Genomic DNA, 19025 nt, shown 5'->3' with positions numbered 1-19025 from the left:
TTAATTGGAATATGTCCGGAAATCTGCCAAGGTGTGTGCACCGGTCATTGTATATAGATGAAATCCTGACAAAAGGGCATCATGCTGCCACCAAAGAAGTGTTTCTGCTGGCTCACTTGAGCGCTGGAAGTAGGGTTGACACATCTCTTGTTAGATATCCGTGTAGGTACATTGGAGATTTGTCCATCTCGCCTCTTCTTGGAGAGAAAACATGTAATCTGTTCCTGATGTGGTTTTCATCTTCATTCACTCTAGTGATGTGTTTTCAGAGGTATCTTAGCGGTCCACATCTGTTGAGCAGAAGTTTCAGAAGCTTTGTATTCTTTGGGTAATGTACTATGTCCTTCGTACCCTTTTAGAGGAATCAGGCAGCCATAATTTTAGACCCAGCTCTGTTGCTGTACTTTACACTACTGCTTATATGTGTCTTCATGGTATAGGTATATTTAACTTTGCAGGTACCTTGCTTGGCTATTTATTTTATAACTGGAGTGGTCATCTATTTTATATTATTGTGCAAATATGTGAAGAAATATGATGTTCAAAATGGCCTTTAAACACCCCAGGTCTTGTTGCAGAAAGTTTCTGCAACTGAAAGTCAATTCAGGCTTGCAGAAATCCATGTGCTTGCCATTAAAACAACCTCATTCACATGAATGAACGGATTTCAGCTGCAACAAAATCTGCCGCGTGCGAAGGTGCTCATATAGTTTCAGCAAGTGCCGATTTGTTAAGAAGCATAACTAGACATAACCTAATTATATAATTAAAGGGGCTGTCTCACTTCACCAAATAGCATTTATTTGTACAGGAATTTAATACAAGGCACTTACTAATGTATTGTTTTTATCCGTATTGCTTCCTTTGCTGGCTGGATTCGTTTTTCCATCACATTATACACTGCTTGTTTCCATGGTTACGACCACCCTGCAATTCATTAGTGGTGGTCGTTCTTGCACACTATAGGAAAAAGCGCTGACCTCCCTGGTGGCCAGGACTATGGCACTGCACATAGGCTAGTGCTTTTTCCTGTAGTGTGCAAGCACGACCACCACTAATGGATTTGCAGGGTGGTCGTAACCATGGAAATGAGCAGTTTATAATGTGATGGAAAAATGAGCGCTATAAATATCAGGGCCGTATGTTGGTCTAATATGCCACCACCGCCATACATTGAAAGAATAATATACTGTGTAGTTCGAAAGTATCAAATATCACCATATAGGGCTCAGATAATTCTGGCATACAGAACTCCACACATAATGTATACAGTGTCTAAATTGAAGTGTGCATGTTAATCGGTAGGTTGGCTATCTTATTTCTATGTCGAGCTATGCCAGTATAAGAGCTTTGTCAAGTTTATTGGTAACACATTTAAAGGGATTTTCCGGGAGGGAAATGATGACCTATTCTAAGAACCTAATTCTAATCTACATCTGATTGGTTCGGGTCCGACTCTCAGCACCACCGCCGATCAGGTGTTTGAATAGGACGCAGCACTCCTTTTCAAACAGCTGCTCGGTGGCACTGTCAGAAGTTGAAACCCCACTGATCAGATACTGAGGAACTATCCTGAGGATAGATTGTCAATATTTTACTCCCAGACCACCCCCCTTTAGTTATGATCTGGTTGGAGCAGTCAGTTATGAGATATGATGATCTATTGTCCCACTAGGTATCACAAGGCTCTACCGTTCATTATGATGAAAGAAGCCTCTCTATGAACACACACACAGAAGTACAGGTCCTTCCTCTCGAAAACGAACCCCTGCTACAATGGACCACAAAGAAATATGGGGCCGTTACGTCTTTTACAGAAATGAAAATGACCAATTATATTGACATCAGAGTGGGTGAAGGTATGATGCGTTATTATTATTACTACTACTATATATAATTATTACTACTACTATTTATACAGTAATTATTACTACTACCAGGCTCGGACTGGCCCACAGGGGTACAAGTGAATCCTTTGGTGGGCCCCTGAGCAAGGTGGGCCAATAGGCTCCCACCCCCTGCACAAGTGGCACATAACACAGTAGACTTACTGCACTACAGACATATATTCAGTGTACAGCACCTCAACCAGCCTATGTTCATATAAAAAAGTTATAGATTATTAAACAAACTCCACAGTTTATTATAGACATGATCAGAGCTGAGATGACTTCTAGCTATAGAGGAAAGCTGCCAGTGTCCTCTTCTCTCCAGGACCGACCTTCTCAAAGTTGCTGCAGGAGCCCCCACATTCAATCATCTGGTAGCATCTTGCTGCTGTGTGAGCAGGAAATATTTGAATGTATCTGTACAGTGGGCCCCAAAAATACATTTTACCGGTGGGCCCTAGGCACCCCAGTCCGACACTGACTACTACTATGCATTATCAGTCATAAGACATGAGCGATGTTCAATGGTGCCCATTGTCTATAATGTGCTCCACTGGGTTTCTCTCGGGAAGTCCAAAACTTTACCAGATACAATAGTGCAGCATGTTGTGCGCTTTTGTCCAGCTTTTTTTTTTTTTTTATATGAAATCTGCGACAGAGCCTCCAAAATGAACGAAGCCTAAAAAAGCATTATAAAGAGAAATCTAAATGTTCTCTTTTAGATTCCTCTTTTCCTGAAACGTGCAACATCCAAAAGAGTTTTCTCTCTCTGAACTATCTTGGACGTTACCTTGAACCTCAGTTTGCCGAAGGCTGTGTCTTAGGAGCAGAGGAAGAAAGATTGGTTTACATCATAGAGTTGGATTCTCCAAGTGCCAAACCGTACAGGTAAAATTAGCAGAACACTGTTTTAATTAAGGATTCTTTGGATGCACTTGACTGATTCAAGCAGTCCAGGTGACTTCTTTGTAAGCTCCATTTCTATGGAAACTGAAACTCTTTAAGCTATGGTACCTGAAGTCATGTGATGTCTTAGTGCACTTTAAGGTTTATATACTGGCTCCAACAGTGGTGTCATCCTACTGTAGGGCCTGACCAATCCCAGGAGCCATGTACAGTAGCTAATTCTCCTAGAAAATAGATTCTTGCAGCTGTTTGGTTTATTTCCAATTAATGTCTATGAAAGTTTTATTGCCTGGCCGCTAAAAATAATCAAAATGGCTTCTGGAGTGGTGAAAATGGTTACAGAATTCTATGCTACTTTGTCCATCCCTGTCCTACTAGTAATAGATCAAATATGTTTTACTCTGAATCTATGATTTGCCTACAGTATATAGCAGCATTAGGTTTGACATCGGAGGTGGATCTCCCTATACACATCCTGTAAGGGGCAACGGGCCCAAATCCTTCCTGACAAGGAAATAACATGAGGAATGCTCCTGGCACACATATTAAACATATACATAGACCCTTATTCACCTGATAGAGGTCAAAAAGTGTCCTTTAGACCTCCGTCAGACTGGTAAAAGCTGGCATTACCTTTTCTTTGCTGTATTGGAAAGTGTACCACGTCAAAAAATGTATACTCATGGTATACATATGGCATACAGTGGCATATGTCAGGCCTATTCCTATTGCGCATGTTTGTGTATTACCTACATGTAAAGGGAAAACACAATGGGACATTTTCATTAAGATGTTCCCCTGAAACTGAAGATCGTCACTTGAAATGTGCCTATTTTGTGCATCTTCTGGTGTCTTAAAGTGGTTGTTCGATTACGACAGCATCACTTATTTACAGGATAAGGAGTAAGTGTCTGATCAGCAGGGGCCTGGCTTCTGGGTTCTCCGGCAATCCGCTTGCATAGAACAGGAAAAACATATGCTTTTCCACTACTCCATTCAACTCTATAGGACTGATGGAGACGGCCAACTACAAGCGCTTGGCTATCACCGGCAGCCCCTTAGAGCTCACATAGGTGACTTCTGTTCCGTTCAAATTAGGGAGAACAGGCCTCCGTTCTCGTGATCGGAGGAGGCCCCAGAAGTTGGACCTCTGCAAATCAGAAACTTACCGTCTTTCCTGTTGGTTGGGGATAAGTTGTGTTAATGGGGCAGCCCCTTTAAAAGTTGGTAAATTTGTTGGACGGCTGTTGACTACATCATATCCCATCTGTCTTTTATTGACGCTAAAAGAGGCTAGAAGATTAAAAAGTTACCAATGATAGCACAAATATGGCATGTACTATATAATTTGTGACCTGTTAATGCCACAAAACTATCATAAAACAAGAAATGACCCCCTTTATGTAAACAGAACATAAATTGCATACGAGGAGCCCTCTACAGTCTTTGTCTGCATCTAATCCCAGTTTGTTGGAACATAATCACATCATGTGCATAAAATGCCGGCCTTATAGTTTGTTAATGTGGACTGATATTAATAATGCACAAATTATTTATTTCTTACTGTATACCATACGTTTAAGTCATGAATAATGGCATCAGTAGAGCCTGTGTGGAACATCTGTTTTCAATTTCCAGAACATATTACATTGCCAAACTGTAATTGCCATTGAATGTGAAATTGGAGGTACCAGGCAGCTGGCCGCCTTTGTACATGAAACACCCAGTATATTTTTAGTCTCTAGCATTATCATCTTTTGGTTTTTCTGTGCTTTGAATGAGATGCCCTCAATATTTTTTTAAGTTACCCTGGATTCAAACTTGGCTAACTCTGTGTTTAATGACAGTTCTGGGTGCCAAGTCTTCAGAGGTTCCCTAGAGCTGGATGGGATTTTTTACCGTGATTTCAAAGAAAAACCCCTTGCCACCAAAACGTAGTAATTACCAATTATAATGATTATCAAATCTTATCTGTGACCATAAATGAGGGGATGTTTTTCTATTTGCCAAATGATCTTTGTAAAAATTGGAGGATAAAGTCCACACCATCTGTAAGTTCTTACAGGCATGTAGCAAATTATATGTCTTGCGTTGTCTACTTATTGACTTAGACAACACCTCTTGACAGTTCTTTATACATCTTTGAACTTCTAACTTTATTACTTATCACTCACATTTCATCTCATCATTGAGCTTTTCAGGCCTTGGCTCAAACCATCTCTGATTATTGTTTATCCTAACTACATGTCAATCTGTTATCAGTCAGGAGATTCAATTTGTCCATGCTTTGTTGGAACGATCTGGTTCGCACATGTTTGTTCTCTGGCGAGAATCTAAATGTTTAATTGGTTGAGGAGATGCTGGATCACAATGCATTCATCTGAGAAGCATTCCTCTCTTTATCTGACTTTATTTTTCTTATGTAGTTCATTTCAGGTCGACATAATCATTGACATCAGTCCACGCCATCCAGATTTCACTCTTGTCAAGAATCTTGTCCTTATCCTCAAGTGTAAAAAATTAGTCAACTGGGTTATCAGGGTGAACAATGTCAAGGGAAAAGTGGAAATCTTGGTATGTTTCTTCTTCTTTTTCTCTTTTCTCCAATATTGTATGTGTTTTGAATGAGAAAAGGGGGTAAATCGCTGCCAGACAGCTCCTCGAAAACAAAAGAATTGGGCATGTTGAAATCCAGCTGCCTAGTCCTTCTCGTTCTCGACTTCTGCCATTGGGGGGAGAGTTGGGAAGCTCCCATACACATGATGGTTGGCTGACCCTGACTAATTTGGAGATTTTGGCCAACAATAATCTAATGGGCATGGCCAGTTTTAGTTACTCAGGACTGCACAGAATATACCAGGTAAAAATTCTGTGCGGTGCAGCCCTCCCTCTGGTACAAGAAGCATTTCCAATAAAAACATTAGTTGCTAGTTATACTGTTTCCTAATATAATCTGTAAGTTGCTCCAAATGTTGAATCTTGCCACGGTAATTCAGACATTAAAGTCCGACCACATTAGAACTTTATATTGGTCATACAGTCATTCTTCATGCATGCTCCTGAAAACAGGCAGGAAAATAAACCACCAAAGCTCAAATGTTCCATACATGATCTTCTCAGGAGAAGACCAGCTTCCTAGTCTTGTTGAAAGATTGCTAACATTTCACTTACAATAACATACATTCTGTCACCTCCAAGGGCTCATCTTATCTAAAGTATGGCCCTATCTGTAGATGAACTTATTTATAGTTTTCTAAATATAGCCTATAAATCCTAGTTATTTATTGCTTTATCAGCGCTGCTAATTGATTTGATCCTACAAAAGTGTGAAGTTTCCATGTAATATGTAGATTGTCGAAGGACTCCTAATCCTCCGGTAATGCACCACAGGTATTAGTCTACAGAAGATAACATGGCAGAGATAGTTGTCTACATAGAGGGCTACAAACAGTAATGTAGAATGTTGATCCTGGGGTCTACATCTGTTGGCCTGGAGGAGTCGGGAAGGAATCTATTAGTGATAGATAATGATTAGACTGTGCTTCTGTGACCTCCGCAATGCCTCACTGAAGAAAAGTTTATGGCACCATATAAATAATACTGTCAATGTGATTTTTTTTACATTCTTTCTGGATTACTTTTAGTTTTGTATATACAAAAGGTTGAACCAAGTATGGCTAGGTTCACATCTCCATTTGGTAAATCCAGTAGTCTGTCGCAGCAGAGGCACCGGATCCCCATTTACAATAATGGGATGTGGCAGGTTTTCAGCATAAATGCCAGGTTTCTGCTGCAAAAATACCACAGTATTTCTCCAGCAGAAAGCCAGCCTCTATGCTGGAAACCCACCAGATCCCAATATAGTGAATGGGGATCCGAAAGTGCCCACCGGTGTCCAGCTGTGCCGTATACAGTAATTCTAATAGTCGGCTCCTCTGCCGAAACAGACTACCAGATTAACCAAACCGAGATGCAAACAAAGCCGAAGGTCTTAGTTCATTGTAAACCTTTTGTAAAACTCCAATGTAACTTTCCTTTAAGGTGTACAAATTAGGCTTTTTGGTAATTTTTGGCTCATAACACAAAATAATAAAATCTATAACAATAACAATAAATGAAACACTATTAGAATTAGAATATAGTCAATTGAGAACTTGTTTTGGTCAATCAAATTAAAATGTGGATGTGTCCGCTTTAGCTATATGTGTTTTGGATCCAGTGTTTCATGACAGCTCCCACTAGGTTGGTCACCCACCTTTGAAGACCTAAATGGCCAATCTGCCCAGTTTTGCAGTAATAAGGGAGTGGGAGATGTATAGGCAGATTAGACATGCATTCTTTGGGAAAAACAAATTGGTCATAGGTATAAAGGCAGATATTTTGGTGGCGACCCAGTTTTTTCTTGAAACAAACAGAAGTGCTAACAACCTGGTAAATGAAAAATACTCAAGGATATTGATTTACAGGTGTTTTCGTTTTTTTTGTTAAATGGAAAGGGACCTGCTCAGCAGTCTAGAGTAGACAGCCGGATTGGTTTATCTTCTTCCCCCAGTGGGCAGTAGTGTTTATTTCTTATGTGGCTTCATGTTATTTTTGGTCAGTGTGAACCATGGAGATCTGCTCTATTGCCGTCCAGCTCTTGTGGGCTGTATCAGCACAGCATGAACTACTGCTGACCTTAGATGTTTCCACTCCAGATTTCTTTCACTTACATCTGGGTCTTCTCGACCTTGCAGCTTCGTGATTAGCTTTTACCATAAATATTTAAAAGTAAAAAAAAAAATATTATATATATATCTTTGTCTTACCATGAGTTGGATTTTTTGTCATCTACCATTAACCCTCTCAGATGCCTTAGTTTTGCTCATTTTTCAGGTATCATGTACTGCATAGCATGCAGGATCACTAGAGAGAGGAAATCCCCATCTGTGTTCTTTTTGTTTTTCAAGATAACTACATTTTGATTATTTATTTTTTTACTACACTTTTGGAAGCATTTGCCCTCATTCATGTGATTCTCATCTTTTCTTCCGATGTGCGTGGTTATTAACATTCTCTAGTTCTTCATAGGGAGTCATAGGGCAACTATAATTTGCAAGAACTTACAGTACATGTTGCAACATATACTCTTCCCGTAAGAAGTGCGGTGACTGGTATTCCTACACCGGCTACAGATAAGCTCAGCCTGCTGTAACACTTTGTAATCCATATCTACATTAGCTTTTAACTTTTTTGAAAGTGAAAAACTTAGAATCCATCCAGTGCGTCATCCACGGAGCATAAAAATCAACTAGAAATAAAAATAAATGTAGAGTCGCTGGTATAAGTAAAATACAACATTTCCCACTTTTTTCATCCTCATCTATTACATATAACTATTAATAAGGTACATTAGTTCTGGCTGGAAAACGGTCAGCCTCAGCATGTTTCACTCTGCTTTCAGTACCTGATCTCTATATTCAGGCCAGGAGTAGTAATATATACATTCATATTGGCAAGAACTACCAGCCTTTCTTCTCTGTGTGAAGAGATAGAGTTCCCGTGAACATGTCAGGATATGTAATAACTCTATAAAGGTCTTGTTCCACCAGCTTTCACATATTTACATAGCTATTTTGCTTGTACTCAGTTTTTTGGGTAGATTGGCACAAAGGGGTTGTCCGAGATTCTGATATTGATGACTATGTTCAAGGGGTTGTCTCATTTCAGCTAATAACATTTATTATATGGAGGAAGTTAATACCAGGCACTTATGATGTATTGTGATTGTCCATATTGCCTCCTTTGCTGGCTTGATTCATTTTTCCATCACATTATACGTTGCTCGTATCCACGGGTTACGACCACCCTGTAATCCAGCAGCAGTGGCTGTGTTTGCACACTATAGGAAAAAGCAGCAGTCTATATGAGCTCCCATGGTACCGGCCACCAGAGAGGCAGACGCTTTTTCCCCTATAGTGTGCAAACACGACCGCCACTGATGGATTGCAGGGTGGTTTTAAGTTGTAACTATGGAAATAAACAGTGTATAACTTGATGGAAAAATTAATCCAGCCGGCAAAGGAAGCAATATGGACAATCACAATACATAAGTAAGTGGCTTGTAATAACTTTCTCTACATGATAAATGCCACTTGCTGAAGTAATATCAGATCGGCGGGGATCTAACACTTGGGACCCCAGCTGTCCAGCTGTTTGAGGAGGCCCTGGTTCTCCTTATCAAGATGCTGCTCATCAAGCACAGTGTCCTCCATTGGATAGCTACAGTGCTTGGGCTTTGTGACTGATGAATGTGACATCAGTGACCTAGGAAGAGGCTGTGGGGCATACTGGAACATCACGGCCTCTTCAACAGCTGATTGATGAGGTCAGTCATGAGGATAGGTCATCAATATCAGAATTTCAGAGGAGTTTTAGAGGGTTTTTCTGGGATTTGATCCTTTTTAAGTAGCATGTGGTACCAAATGAAAGAATCATATAACCTGCTCCCCTCCTTCAGCAGTGATGTGTCCCCAGGTGGCACGTTACTGCTGAGTCACGTGCCTCTTGGGGACACATTACCACGAAGTCCATTGATTAGCTGCATCAGTGCATGGGACCTCGTCTGTACCTCTGCTGAAAGTAAACAAGCCAGAGACCGAAATATTGCTGAACAGAGCCAGGGCGCCGGACCCCAGCTTGGGAAACAGGCATGATTCTTTCATTAGGTACCACACTCAGGGGCTATTTAAAAACGGTCCAAATTCTGGAAAAAACCCTTTAAAGACAAGTAATTATTGTACAAAAGATCTGAATGTCTTCAATGGTTCCTACCAGTGTCCGTACGTGTAAACTTGTTACTCCAAACTCCAGCAAAAGCTTTTAAAGCAAGAGTCTATTAAACGCACAACCTTTTCTTCTAATCAGCAAAAATTCCACTTTTGTGAATGGAAAAATTTTAATTTTAGCATGGACTTTGACCATTGGTGACGCCCATTCATTAACATGTTCTGTCTGGTGAGGGCCTAGAAGAAAACCATTGAGGAGCCCTAGTTTAGAGGACCTATCTACCATGCTAAGGATATAGGGGAAATGTGCAGGCTATTTGCATTTCTTGAAAGTACTAATGTGAAGAATTGGAAAACGCACAAAAATAGCCCAAAACATTCAGACAGCCTCTTATATCTTGGGGCCCGGAGTCCCCTTTGATAGCACTAGCTGCATTGCTCGCACTGATAAGCGATTGACAGAGGAACGCCTTTCATCCTATTTCATTATTTAGAGGTGATACATTGAAAAGGACAAATCATGTCAACTTTTGGAGAAATTAGGCATGCATGAAAATTCTTTCCATACCAGCTCGAAAATGTTCCATTTGCAAGAATACGATTAGGGGCCATGAAGCTCAAGCAGTTGTTGAGGAGGAGACGCATTTTAGTTGAGACGAAGGATGGAGTGGGCGTAGATATTTAGCGTACCTGATGATCCACTCTATACAGAACGCAGCTCCGACAGATGTGAAATATAAAACTTCCCTCTCTCCTCTAATCCGAAACAGAAAGAGTAAGGCCATAAATATTTTCACAGATGGTAGTCATTGAGTTAAGCAATGCAGATTTTATTTACACACAGAGCGGAGAACCGAATGGCATTATTTACATATCGAATGCTGGTCTGTTATTCAAGGAAAGAAGGACCTTAGAAGCGGGTTCTATGTTAGGAGGTCTCAAGTGAGTTTGAGCTCACTGATTGTGGGAATTGAGAAGTTAAAATGCCGTTCCATTAGTGATCAAACAGTCTGTTCCAGCATTAGCTTCTAAAATACTCCTTCTCAGCAAGATTTTTATGTACCCTAATTAGCACAACGGGGCCTCAAATGAAACTCGCAGTGGGGCCTCCACCATACCATGTGTGTGTGTCAGTGTATAGCTGGCTTTTAACCCAGCTGTAAAATATACATGTAGTAATCAGAGGAGTTCCATAATTGGTGATCTCTGCTCTGTCTGCTCTTGGACTTGAGATATTTCAGATTGTCTACAAGTTCTGTGCCAAAAACGAGGACCAGATTATGTAAATTGATTGAGATGCCAGAGTTAGACCATCCCTTTATGTTAGATTTCCCTACAGATCTTACATTGGATGTGGAAGGATACTGGTAGCCTGCCTTCATAGGTCCTAAAATTGGAATGGGACCCATGGACCAGTCTTCTCAGGCATTGTACCATTGCCCAGTCAGCTACCTCTGTCTCTTCCCACCTGATTCAGTATTGACCTTTCCCCTAATTTTTACACAACTGTGCCTGATCCACTACTTGCAAATAATACATTCACTTGCACTCTTAGGTGATCCTTGGTTTTGTGAACAGATTTTCACTCTCATTGCTTTCCATATACTTTCCTCCCTACAGACATCGAACAGTGTTACTTTCAGCAAAGATCCAGAAAGCACTCTTTTCACAAGCAAACAGGTGATCCAAAACATTCCCTCAACTCAGGAGCGTTTAATAAAGTGGGCTTCTGAACAAAATTACCCAGTGACAGCCTACACATATGTACCAGTGGCGAACAAGTTTGACATTAAACTGGATGACATAGGTAAAGATGAAATGGCTTTATTTGAAATATTGTAATATATATATTGTATATTCTTACTATTTATTATTAAAGCACTGTAAATATGAAAAAGGGTGTACCAATATAAACTAATTGCAATAAGCATGAACAAGACAAATTACAAACTGGCAGAAGTAGAAAGGACCCTGTCCATGATGGTTTACAATCTACAAAGGAAAGGGGAAGGATACAGTGAGGGTAAAGCTGGTCATGGCGGTATAATGGCACCAGGGCACAACTGTAGGTTGTAGGCTTGTCTGAAGAGGTGGGTTTTCAGGTTTCTTTTGAAGGTTTCTGTGGTAGGTGAGAGTCTTATATGTTGGGGTAGAGAGTTCCAGAGTATGGGGGATACACATGAGAAATCTTGGAAGCGACTGTGGTAAGTGGAGATGAGAGGAGTAGAGAAGGAGGTGTCTTGAGGATTGGAGATTGCATGTGGGAAGATACCTGGAGATTAGGTCACAGATATATGGAGGGGACGGATTGTGGATGGCCTTGTATGTCATAGTGTTTTGTACTGGATTCTCTGGGCAGTGGGGATCCAGTGAAGGGATTGGCTAAGAGAAGAGACAGATGAGTAATAGGGAGAGAAGTGGAAAGATTGTAAGGGTGAACGAGTGCTAGATAGAAGGCCACAGTGGAGGATGTTACAGTAGTCTAGGCGGGAGATGATGAGGGCATGTACAAGCATTTTTGCAGACTCCTGGTTGAGGAATGTATGGATCCAAGATATGTTTTTGAGCGGGAGGCAGCAGGAGGTGGAAACAACTTGGATGTGCAGTTTGAAGTATAGAGCAGAATAAAAGACTACCCCAAGACAGTGGACTTGGTTCACCAGGAACCACCTAAATCAGATAGGGGAAAAATAATAAATTCTGTCTTTTCCATGTTAAGTAACTTATCATGTTCCAGACTGCTGCCCAAGTCCTAACTAATCTTTTTTCTTAGAAATGAATGATGATGGGAACTTTACAAGTCCACCTGAACTCAACTTGTTACTCGACGGCAAACAAGACCACACAGCACAAGACATTTTGCATAAGATATTGGGTGGAGGTGATAGGCATCATTTGCCCAAGGAGCCTGAGGAAGTACAGGGAAATATAAATGTGGCTGTGTCTGTGAAATGTGATAAGAACAAGATGGAGGTGTCTATAGAAAAGGACAGTTTACAGGTATGTTATAAGCCTGGGCTGGTGATTGTATAACTGTATATGACATGACTGTAGATATTGAAGGTGGGAAAGTGGGAAGGAGGTCTTATGTAACCACACTGTAAGGACCTTAAAGAGTCTCTCTGGTCCTGTACCTAAAAAGCTTCTTTCAGCTAACCTGTGTAGAGAAGACAGTATGAGCAGTGCTTACCCTCCATCACTCCTCCCATTCCGCAATCAAGCCTGGGATCATGTGACCACTGACTAGCTGCAGGCTCTTCCTCTGACTTGTGACTGGATGTGTTCCTCTTTCCCAGAGAACCCCTTTAAGCACAGTGATAATATGTCCAACAGGTGACAACTAGGTTTCCAAGCTTGTGTTTTGTACAGGTTGTCCTAAGCCATATCCCAAACAAAGACCTTTGATCCAGCAGGGGAAGTCTTGTAATCTGTACTAGGTTTACTGCATTAAACATGGTTAGAGCTCTAGATTATCACCCCTGCTTTACTGTATGTTAGTGCTATTGGAACCTCTGCATACGTACTGTCATATAGTGTCCAAATAACCTTGCCCAATTATAAGCGCCATGCTGTACTGTTAATATCAGGGCCATATGTTGGCCAAATAACAATTGTATACCATACTCTGCAAGAATAGTATACTGTGTAGTTCTAAAGTAGCAAATGCCACCATACAGTGCTCAGATAATACTAACCTATAGTGATCTAATAACAACTCTATACATAATGTAAAATCATTGCTATGCAGTTTCTAAATCAGACTGTGACTTCTGCATGTTAATCAGGAGGTTGACTCTCTCATGTCTATGGTAAGCTTTGCCAGTATAAGAGCTGGCACCTTGTCTTAGTAGCAATTTTACAGGGATTTTATATTGATTGCCTATCCTCAGAATAGGTCATCATTATCTAAATGGTTTGGGTCAGACTCCCATCACCCCCGACAATACAACTGTTGGAAGTGCTCCTCTTCAGACCGCTGATTGGTGGTGGTGCTGGGTGGCGGCCCCCACCCATCACATACTGACATCCTATCCTGAGGATAGGTCATCAGTATTAAACACTCAGACACACCCTTTAAGCTATAATTTGTAGGCTTGGAAAGGTGATCAAAAGATATGACTGAAGCTGGCTGTGCACATGAGATATCTCTTGGCCAAACCCTTATTAGATATCTGTCATCCTCCCCATCAATATCAATGATGAGAGGGAGACAAGCCGCTGTCCCAATGACACATATCCCAGAAGAACAAGGCATCTAGGATGCTGAAATCCAACCTGCTGGATGGGGGTGGGGGTTCATCTATACAGATTAGATTGTCAGAAAGATCAAATATGTATGATCAGAGCAAAAAACAGATTACAATGTGTTTTCGAATGTAATAACTATAGTCGCATGCATTTACCTGTTGCATCCTTTTTAAGGCCTATGGATACGTAAGGGAAGAACTTTCTCTACTTGATCCACTTTGCAGAGCAAGAGAAAATGGCACTCATTTTATCTTAGAGTCTTCCCTGACGGAATGTGAGACACAGCACACTATTGAGGACTCAAACATTGTATACTTCAATACTGTAAGTAGTTACATGAGCAGCTAGCTCTGTGCAGGGCATTTAACAGGATAGGAAGACTTTAGCTTAACGATAGTAATGCTTTAAATGTGCCTTACGGTGCCCTTAGACAGGGGATGTGTCGTACACCTCTAGACCAGAGATCTTTGTTACCAGACCCCGCCGTTTATCTCATTGCTGTAGACTCCCCTCCAGGATCCGGGGGAAAATAGACTGGGCAGGTTGGATTTTTTTCCTGTCCAGATCCATCGTATCCATTGCCCAGTCACATGTTGACCTATTTAGAACTATGTGCATGTTTTTCTAGTTTTCTGGTGAGCTCAGGATGTCCATGGAGGATCAGTAATGACTTATGCAGGCATACTAATATATAATTAGATGTGCAGCATGAAATTATTACGTGCATTGTTTCAATATTTCAATGGGTCACATAATAGAGGGGGCACCAGTGCTTCATATTGGAGCACCTAAGCATATATATATATATATATATATATATATAAAATGTACTTATTAAATAGATTGGTTTTGGCTGGAACTCTTGATTTTGATACCGACAGTTAGACAGTGCAGGATTATTATATTATAGTGTCATTTAAAGCAGAATCCTTAGCAATTAAAGAGGACCAGTCACCTCTCCTGACATGCCTGTTTCAATGGCTACTTGCAGCCCCCACGTAATAACAATTCTGGAGCATCTATTCTTAAAGGGAACCTGTCACCAGTATTTTGTGTATAGAGCTGAGGACATGGGCTGCTAGATGGCCACTAGCACATCTGCAATACCCAGTCCCCATAGCTCTGTGTGCTTTTATTGTGTATAAAAACCGATTTGATACATATGCAAATTAACATAAAAGAGTCATATCTTACTTGTGTGGCCAGAGAAGAGTCATATTTTCAAGCTCTGACTCATCTCAGGTTAATTTGCATATGTATCAAATCGGTTTTTTTTTACACAATAAAAGCACACAGAGCTACGGGGACTGGATATTTCAGATGTGCTAGCAGCCATCTAGAAACCCATGTCCTCAGCTCTATACCCCAAATCCCGGTGACAGGTTCCCTTTAAGGCTCTATGTTGTGTCGTTCCTTTAATATTTCTACTAGAAGTTACAGTACCAATGAATGGCCAGCAGTCTGCAGGAAGGGTACAGAGGGGTGGTAACCAGTTGGGCGTGTGTTCCTGCACAGACTCACTCTATCCAATCAGTGCTGCCTTTGTCAAACTATACAGGGACACTCCCCAACTGGTTAACACCCCTCTGTACCCTTACTGCAGACTGCTGGCAATTCATTGGTAACTTCTTGTAGAAATAATAAAGGAGTCACACAACATAGAGACATAAGAACAGATGCTCCAGAATTCTTATTACATGGGAAATGCATGTAGTTATTAAAATCGAAAAGAACTAAAGGGGCAGTAGACTAAATAAAACTTTACTTTTAATACATCAGGAGATAAAAAAGCCCCTACTAGACAAACAACGATTAAGACATGCCCGGTGGGTGTACGCACCGAACAGAAATGCCACGGGTGAGAAGGGCAGGGGCGGTAATAGACGGGCGGCGGGTACGTGAACGCAGACCACTAGCCCTAGTACCTCCCTGCTTGACCTGTGACACCCTATAAGTATCCAAGTGACGGGGTCCAAAAAAACCCCGCAAGGGGTGGCCCAGACAGGAACTCTGTTCCTAAATACAATTCCCTGGTAAAGCCCTATTGGAGCAGTGCCAGAAAAAATAGGTGGGGTTCCCACTTGAGGATACTGCAGGGTATAAGTGAACACAAAAAAAAGAAAAAAAGGGGTATAACACCACCCGAATATGAGAGGTCAGAGTGAGTGCATACCTATATAGTCCCGACGCGTTTCTTCAGTTTATAGCCCCAAGATTCTTCAGGGGACACGGGGCTGCGTGTTCATGTAAGTCAGACCTTGACTACGCTTAGTTTGCGGCTGCGGTCGAGAGTGGCTGTTAGCACACTGTATGGCGAAGACCCAGTGTGGTGGTGTCTGCTGCAATTGTGACCGGCCGGTCACAATTGCAGCAGACACCACCACACTGGGTCTTCGCCATACAGTGTGCTAACAGCCACTCTCGACCGCAGCCGCAAACTAAGCGTAGTCAAGGTCTGACTTACATGAACACGCAGCCCCGTGTCCCCTGAAGAATCTTGGGGCTATAAACTGAAGAAACGCGTCGGGACTATATAGGTATGCACTCACTCTGACCTCTCATATTCGGGTGGTGTTATACCCCTTTTTTTCTTTTTTTTGTGTTCACTTATACCCTGCAGTATCCTCAAGTGGGAACCCCACCTATTTTTTCTGGCACTGCTCCAATAGGGCTTTACCAGGGAATTGTATTTAGGAACAGAGTTCCTGTCTGGGCCACCCCTTGCGGGGTTTTTTTGGACCCCGTCACTTGGATAGTTATAGGGTGTCACAGGTCAAGCAGGGAGGTACTAGGGCTAGTGGTCTGCGTTCACGTACCCGCCGCCCGTCTATTACCGCCCCTGCCCTTCTCACCCGTGGCATTTCTGTTCGGTGCGTACACCCACCGGGCATGTCTTAATCGTTGTTTGTCTAGTAGGGGCTTTTTTATCTCCTGATGTATTAAAAGTAAAGTTTTATTTAGTCTACTGCCCCTTTAGTTCTTTTTGTTTGCATTTTGAGCAGTATACCAGGAGGCCCTAACGGTCCTTCCTGTAAAGACCACCATTCATTGAAGTTATTAAAATCGACATGTCAGGAGCTGTGACAGCTCCTCTTTAAGGGATCATGCTGACTCCCCCATACACATGCACATTCAGTTGACTGTGCATGTATTCTCAGTGGGGGAACGGGAGTAGGCCGCTGTCACGCCTGTATAAGGTCCAGCTAGAGAATTAACCCTTATATATAGCAGTTACTTAAATATTGGCTGTCACGCCTGTGGCTTATCTCTTTTGAGAACAAAGGAATTGAACATTGGAATTTAAAGTGCCAAATAATCTTTTCCCCAACTTCATTCCGGGGGAAAATCTCCCCGCATCCCAGATAGTTTGCCAGTTCTGACAAAATTGCCTTCTTGGCTCTTGGCCTTTTATATGTGGTGTTAATAATGAGACCTAATTGAAATTCCACATGCCCAGTCCTCTTTTCTCCAACATCAGCTGTTGGGGGAGAGTCCACACATTACAGATAGTTTGCCGATCCTGCAGAAATCAGCGCACATTTAGTCCTTGCATTCTATGAGTGTCATAGGGCTGCTTTACTTTCTTGGCTGTTGGCCTTTTACATATGATGTTAATGATGTGATGTTGAGTCAAAAAAACAACTGACCGCTCACTCTATAATATATGTGCCCCATTCACCTATAATATATATATATATATAAACACACACACAAATGCATCTAGTATCCATGTTCACATCTTAACTTCCTGTGCGTGAGCAGACAATGTTTACCAAAGGGTTTAATAACCCTTATTTCCTGAGTATTTTCAGATGAAAGCCTCGGCACATTGTATACTCTGGATACATCATCAGTGTCTGATTGGTGGGGGTCTGATACCCAGGAACCCCCACCAATCAGCTGTTTGAGAAGGCAGCGGCGCTCGAAGTTCTTCTCCAGCTTAGGCCATGTGTTCATGTTCATCGGTCACATGTCCTAGGCGCAGTTCAGCCTCATTGAACTGAATGAGGATGGGCTGCCATACCAAGCACAGCCGCTATCCAATGTATGACGCTGTGCTTGCTGAGCTGAGAGAAGGCCATGGCGCTACTGCAAGCACCGCTGCCTTCTCAAACAGCTGATCGGCGGTTGTCCCGGGTGTTGGACCCCCACCGATCAGATACTGATGACCTAGGTCATCAGTAAAAAACACTTGGAAAACCCCTTTAACTTGAATCGCATGCTCATATGCAGCTTGTACTTTAGGCCAATCTGTATAGTGCTCTATAAAACAAATCTCTATATTTGAGCCCACAATGTAACCCTAAATCCTTCCTTTCGACACAAACATTGTACACACAGTAGCACAACTTCCTCCCAAGGGTGTGATCTCTAGGTATAAAAAAATTAGATGGCTGGATGAGATGTCTTAGATGCAGTTCGGGAGGAGCACTGTTTCTAATTGATCAGACACAGCGGTGAATTGAGAATTCTTTTTTAAGGCAGTGCTCCACAGGAAAGAGTATGCAAACTATCAGGAAAACCAGAGACACTCATCTGTAGACAGCACTGTGTCTGGGTTTTTGCACCTCATCAGCACAGGGTAGGGAACTGGTTGGCTGCATGAGATGCCTTTGATGCAGTTATGTTTAAGGCATCTCATGCAGCCAACCAGTTCCCTACCCTGTGCTGATGAGGGGCAAGAAACCAGAAGCAACTCTCTACAGCTGAGTGTCTGTTCTTTGGACGGTATGAGCTAATTTGCATTATTTTTCCTAAGAAGCACTGCCTAAAAATAAGACTCAGTACATGGCTGTCTCTCCTCATTTAGAAACAGCCCCCAAACCGCCCCTCCCCCCCTTTAATTTAGTAGAGAAAATCCTCATAATGAGCAGCCTGAATTCTGTTTAGGAATTTTTAAGGCAGCGACAACTACCGTAATTAGATTATTACAAATAATTATATTTTGGAATTGGCGTGCATGCGTTCCCCTAATACAGGGATGCTCAGCCTGCGGCCCTCCAGCTGTTGCAAAACTACAACTCCTAGCATGCCTCGACAACCTACACCTGTCAGCCTACAGCAGTGCATAATGAGAGTTGTAGTTTTACAACAGCTGGAGGGCCGCAGGTTGAGCATCCCTGCCCTAATATATCAGCATATGTGACTGTACGTTTTCAGTCTCCAAGGAGAAGCAATGCATGTACTGTATAACTGCAGTTGTTTAGTCAGAAAG

General features: G+C 41.8%; 1 protein-coding gene across 3 annotated transcripts in view; it reads left to right on the top strand.

The window, feature by feature from the left end:
* TGFBR3 (transforming growth factor beta receptor 3) overlaps positions 1-19025 on the top strand; it is a 191470-nt gene that overhangs the window by 123497 nt on the left and 48948 nt on the right. For 2 of the 3 annotated variants that reach the window (XM_044300756.1, XM_044300755.1), the window contains exons 5-10: positions 1676-1859; positions 2612-2777; positions 5222-5369; positions 11183-11369; positions 12336-12562; positions 13985-14134. In XM_044300756.1, the coding sequence (XP_044156691.1) occupies positions 1676-1859; positions 2612-2777; positions 5222-5369; positions 11183-11369; positions 12336-12562; positions 13985-14134 (1062 nt within the window). The remainder of the gene's footprint in view (positions 1-1675; positions 1860-2611; positions 2778-5221; positions 5370-11182; positions 11370-12335; positions 12563-13984; positions 14135-19025) is intronic. The other variant, XM_044300757.1, reaches the window with a different exon arrangement.

Source organism: Bufo gargarizans, chromosome 7 (assembly GCF_014858855.1).
Source record: "Bufo gargarizans isolate SCDJY-AF-19 chromosome 7, ASM1485885v1, whole genome shotgun sequence".
Classification (NCBI taxonomy): Eukaryota; Metazoa; Chordata; class Amphibia; order Anura; family Bufonidae; genus Bufo; species Bufo gargarizans.
The sequence above is the reverse complement of the archived record's forward strand: the minus strand, read 5'-3'. Positions and strand labels throughout refer to the sequence as shown.